The sequence below is a fragment of the Protopterus annectens genome, chromosome 15.part0 (assembly GCF_019279795.1).
Source record: "Protopterus annectens isolate FY-2018-M chromosome 15.part0, PAN1.0, whole genome shotgun sequence".
NCBI lineage: Eukaryota > Metazoa > Chordata > Ceratodontiformes > Protopteridae > Protopterus > Protopterus annectens.
Genome location: NC_056749.1, coordinates 90586084 through 90592083, shown reverse-complemented (window position 1 = coordinate 90592083; position 6000 = coordinate 90586084). Strand labels below are relative to the sequence as shown.

The window sequence follows — 6000 nt, the reverse complement described above, 5'->3', positions numbered from 1 at the left end:
TTTTTTTCAGAGTAATGGTGAGTGTGGAAGAGCGGTGAAGAAGAGAGCACAGGCAGGGTGGAATGGTTTGAGTAGAGTGTCAGGAGTGATTTGTGACAGACAAGTACCAGTAAGAGTGAAAGGAACGGTCTACAAGAGGGTAGTCAGACCAGTTATGTTGTATGGGTTGAAGACTGTGGCACTGACAAAAAGGCAGGCGTCAGAGCTGGAAGTGGTAGAGTTAAAGATGTTTAGATTTGCACTGGGTGTGACAAGAACGGACAGGATTAGGAATCAGTATATTAGAGGGTCAGCTCAGGTTGGACGGTTTGGAGACAGAGAGGTGAGATTGCATTGGTTTGGACATGTGCTGAGGAGGGATGCTGGGTATATTGGGAAAGGATGCAAAGGATGGAGCTGCCAGGTAAGAGGAAAAGAGGAAGGTCTAAGATAAGGTTTATGGATGTAGTGAGAGAGGACATGCAGATGGTTGATGTGACAGAGCAAGATGCAGAGGACAGGAAGAAATGGAAACAGATGATCCGCTGTGGCAACCCCTAATGGGAACAGCCGAAAGAGAAAGACATACCCCTTTTGTAAGTCCATGACTCTTTGTCCCACACTTTTAAATTACCGTATCTAATGACTTCTCACATTTTTCTTTCATTTCCTTTCTTTTTACACTTGCTTTTTAAATCACAGCCTTGTGTTGTAATATTCATATTTATCACCATAGTCCAAAATCTGATGAAATCCTTCCCTTTCTTTACAGATAGTAAAGCATACTGTATAATTCTGTATATTTTTTCTTTCCATTTTAAATCTAATCTTCCCATTTGTGCTGAAGTTGCATCTAATATCTTTACTGTTTCTGCAGAGTACAGTTATTTCAGAACATCTCCCATTTCCCAAATTCTAGATTCTTTCCTCCGTGTAGTTTCTCTATTTGTAATCTCTTCATTTGTTAAAAATGTGTGTCTTCTAATATAATTACATCTACGTCAACTGTGTTACACCACTCCAAAATGCATTTTTTCTTGCTATATTCTTTATACTGATCACAAGAGTATATAAAGAAAATGCTACAATATAAATACAGAAAGCACTCTAAAATTTTTGTTTTCCCTTTTCTTTAGATTCATGGTTTCATAAGTGCGTAGTTAATTATTTTCTATATTTAATAACAGTCACCAGGCGTCTAGCCACACAGAATGTTTATGCATTCAGTTGTTTTCCTTTAAAGCCCATCCAGTTGGGTAGTAGAACTGTTTGTAACATTAACAACATAGTACATTTTTTCAGCTTTCTGTAATTGCATTGGCTGAATGTACATTGAAAAATTGGCTAGATCGTTCTCCCCTTTTTTGCTGGCTGACTTGTTTCTTTTGGTTTGAAAACTTATTTTGTTGTGTGCTTTCCTGTGGATAGATTAAGATGTATGTATAGTACTTGGGTGTTAGCTGAGTAAGCATCTCTTTGACTGCTTAATGGACAGGAATACTTTTTTGTAACTGTTGGTTTGTATCACTCTTGCTTATCTATTTTCTGATCCTGAGTCAGGCAGTCCTTTTTCTAAAGACGTTTTGTTTGTAACACTTCTTTTTTTTCTTCACAGATTTTTTGTTGGTACATGGAATGTTAATGGACAATCCCCTGATTCTGAACTGCATCCATGGCTGCGCTATGATAAGTCACCTCCTGACTTGTACTGCATAGGGTAAGGAATCCTGTCATGACGGGTAATATATATTTTTGTAATAATCAGGCCATGGATGGTCTCACTGGCTCATCCCTTAATTAGCTTTTGGTGCGGTAGATATGAAATAAAAGTGGCAAAGCAGACACTATAGCCCAAGTTAGTTTCACCTGTTATGCACTTAACTTGTCAAGAAGAGAATATGTATGTTTTGGTTTACTTTTTTAAGATAAGAAAAGGGTCCCTTGACAATGGTTTATTTCATATTAGAGTGTGTAGCCCCCTCCCCCCAGTATAACAGAGCAAACATAAGTAAGGACATATAATGTGCACAAAACAAAGAGCAGGTTGTGTGTGCTGACCTCACCCATACATTTGTTGCATACTGTCTTGCTCATAAAGTGAATCTTGTAAAACACGTTTTGTTTTTAAATTATGGAGGTGCTGCTGTGTCCATAAGCTTCACTTCATTTTCATAACCACTTGTTACAAACTGGACTACCTTTTGAAACCTGCTGCTGGGTGTATGAGGTGATTTCTATATGTCATTTAAGGAGATCAGTAGTGCAGTATAAAGCTTTATCCATGTATAATAGCTGGACTTACCTGTCTTTCCTGCTGACTTTGAGCTATTGCAACTGTCCTTAAAGAGCTTAGGTCTTCCTCATGCCCAGGCATCAGTCCCACAGAGAACTTGAAGTGTTTACATCGTTCTTTTTAAAATCAGCAAGTGGTCAGTCAGTATGTTTGGCCATCACTGCACTGCAGGTGAGGCATTCAGAATATTGTATATGCTCCTCTGCTTTTATTTATTCACACATTACATTGTGAAGCATTGTTGCTATTATTTTGCCTCTAAAATTTCAAGTTTTGATTTAGAAAAACATTTGTGATCTCCCTAACATCTTTGGAAAAGCAAATATACAAAGTGTGTTGTGTCTGTGTGTGTGCGCGTGCACGCTGTGTGAACGGGCAAGCATGCAAAAAGTAAATTCTGCCTAAAGATTTAGTCATTATGCCTTTTCTGCTTGGGGTGGAGCACCACTCCCTGGTCTGGAGGATATCTGAATCGTTGATACTGGTGAAAGGTACCCACAGCAAGCCATTCAACAGTGGCCTTACAGTCTGAAAAACTGAGGAAGATGGGTCTGTTGAATGTTAGCAGTTAAGTAGACAGTAGAAGAGAGAGAGAGGGAGGCCTTAGTTTACCCAAACAATGCCACTGAAGCCTGTAGATTTTGGACTCATTGAGGTTTTGTCTTGTAAACTCTGAGTATTGTACTTTATTTCAGCAGGCTTTCCATGTGCTCCCTTCAAAATGATTCATTGGGATTGTACCTTTTGTAGCTCCACAGGTCTTGTACGTGGTTTGTAAGATACTGGAATATTGGAGATGTGGTCATTGGTTCCCAAGTGCATGTGACTTAAATCCACACCACCAAAATTTCAATAATGTCACATGAAGTTTATAACATTGTAATATTCCAAGTATATTTCCTGCCTGTATTTAAGAGGCCAGCCTTTCAGTAAATTCAGTAGACCCCATGCTAAAGAAGTATTGATATCCACTATCTGAGTAACTGTAATTATTCAAATCTAGTTGCCATTCATTTAGATGGCGACCCCAAAGGGCCTTGGATTACAATTGATGTCATGGAGCAGTTTTTATGAACCTTTTAGAGGATAAGTCCTCTATGTTCAAATTGATAGCCTGCCTTTCATCATAGAAAAGGAGTGAGAGCTCCACCAGTTTCTCTTGGTGTAGAACTTGAAGGGGGGATGACTTGGTCTGCTGTTTTAGATTTCCTCACCAGTGAGGTATGATACCAGTGATAAGAAAGTCTGTTCTGAAGTGTTTTCAGAATCTCAGAACAATTTCTTGAATTGTCTGGGTGTGAAGGACTTTAAGCCCTTTGTAGTCTCCTTCTTTTTAAAATTTTCAGGCTTTCTGCAATACTATTGCATCCTTAGAACCATAATCCCAGATTCCAGGAGTCCAAACACGTTTTTGTATGACCTGTGAGGCCTATAGATACCTCTGTTAGAACTCTGTATTGTACACAGCAGTTGTTCCTTTGCAACTTTGAGGTAGGTTTAAGTTGGCATAAGGAATAAAATATGATAGGCAGAGCAGAGTTGTTGACTTTTTTGGAAAAATAATGATATACTTCTCCCAATCTATTTTTTTTTCTGTTAACTGCTCACCGTCAGGGTTGAGATACTGAAACTGAGGACATGGTTTTATTAGATTGTGGATGAATGTTTAAATAAAAATGTACACAGATTGACCCCAGACATAGTAGATAAGCATACCATTAACTGCGTCTGTGATGCAGTGGACACACATGCCGTATGTTAAGAACAGCTAGGACCATCAGATCTATTATGCAGTGGACACACATATACAGTATGTTAAGAGCAGCTAGGACCATAAGAAGTTGTCCGGCGTAGACTTCAGCCACTGTCGAGGATGTCATATGAAAAGGCAGCTTTTGGATGCACCTTTGGATAAAGATGTACTATTTGGGACTTTGTTACAAGACATGTTTAAAAAGTTGGGGGAAAGGGGCAAAACCAGGGAGTCAGTAAAGCATTTATTTCACTATTTATTTCTTTGATGCACTGGAAATTAGCCAGCTAAATAATAATATTCTTACTGTAAGTCAATGACAGCATATCCTTCCAAGCAGGTAGTTTTTAAGAGGTAGAAGAGACTATGGTAGATGGAAGAGTAGTGGTAAAGGAGGGCACGCCTCTTCCTCAAATGGACTAGTGGCCAGTAGAGTCATCTTCCGCTCTCCTTTTTTTCTTTTTCCCCTTCACTTCTTTTAAGGGGCAGGTCATTTTTCAGGGTATTTCTTTCAGTCTTCCCATAGTCCCCATGGAAGAGGGAAAAAACTAGAATTTGGGATGGTACCTCCCTACAGGCATATCCCATCAGATCTTCTCATCCAGACCCACCCAACACTTAGGTTCATAGATGTGTACTAGGCTAATGACCCTGGAGCCTTTACAAGCCTAGCCCATAGGATTACCCTGGCATCGTGCCACCCGATGTTAGTTCCCAGTGCCTTTGTCCAATAGAGCCAATGGAGTGATCCCCGGGGTGAATTTGTTTTATTTCCCATCCACTTATCAAGATTTCTCTTGAAGAGGGCTAGTGAAGTGTTCTGTTTGACATGTATGGGAAGTCTATTCCATAGCATGGGCAGTCTCTGGGTTATGAACCTGTCCCTCTAGCGCATTCTGTTGATTGTGGTAATGAGGTTGAGGTCTCTGGAGCATGTGGTGTGGAGGGATTAAGGTTTCTTTAGATGTAGCACTTCTAACAGAGCTGGGTCAGACATGGCTTTGTAAGTCAAGCAGAGATCGCCTCTAAGTAGGTGATATGAGACCGAGAATAGTTGGAGTTTTTTGAGTCTGTCCAGTATTTAAGACCTAGGATCCTCTTTGTGAGGTACTTTTGCGGCCTCTCCAGTTGTTGCAGGTGTCTAGTGAGGTACATGACAAATGGAGCATTATACTCTATGAGTGGGCTTATGAGGGAAGAGTAGAGGGAGACAATGATATCTTTCTTCCTTGATTCAAAACCCTTAATAATGAGATGTGCCACATAGAAGGACTTTCTGACCACAGTGGCAGTGTGGTGGTCAAAAGAGAGGTTGCTGTCAGCCTGTGTTCCCAGATCTCTTATAACGCCTTCTGTGTTCAGTGGACTACCATCGATGTTGTAATTCATGGGAACTGGGTTTTTCCCAAAGGGGATGACTACACATTTTTTGGCATTGAGCTTAAGGCCATGGATGTTCTTCATGTTTCACTGTTGCAGTCATTTCATTTGGGCAATCTGCTGGCAGGTTGCCCTCAGTCGGCCTGAATTCCAAAGTCTTGGGTCCTGCGTCAGTTGCTGTCTTCTCTTCCATGACGTCAGGTCGTCAGGGGTATAAAACATACAGCTGACATCATTTTATTCAGTCTTTCTTGCCACACTGTGCCCGAAGCAGAAGCATTTCACAAGTGCCGGTCGGCCGACTACTGAAATATTTGTGTGTGATTTTCAGAACCGAAGTCTTCAATAAAGCCAAGTACCCCATTGGGGAAACTTTTTTCTTGCTTTTTACCGATGTCAGAAAAAGTTAATTGTATTACTTGTGGGAAGCAAATACCTCATAAGGGTTTCCATTTATACTGTATTACTTGCCTAGGCCCTGATCACAAATTGCCTGGCTGTCTGTTTTGTGCTAGGTTTAACCAATGCACTATTAAGCGTCAGTATATTTTTGCATCTAAGTATTTTGGAAACAGATTTAACTACCCAGAGATGT

General features: G+C 40.2%; 1 protein-coding gene across 1 annotated transcript in view; it reads left to right on the top strand.

Annotated features, from left to right (window-relative positions):
• The window catches only part of OCRL (OCRL inositol polyphosphate-5-phosphatase), a 2544778-nt gene that overhangs the window by 637842 nt on the left and 1900936 nt on the right, over positions 1 to 6000 (top strand). Inside the window, exon 9 of the mRNA XM_044057236.1 lies at positions 1595 to 1696. Coding sequence (XP_043913171.1) covers positions 1595 to 1696 — 102 coding nt within the window. The remainder of the gene's footprint in view (positions 1 to 1594; positions 1697 to 6000) is intronic.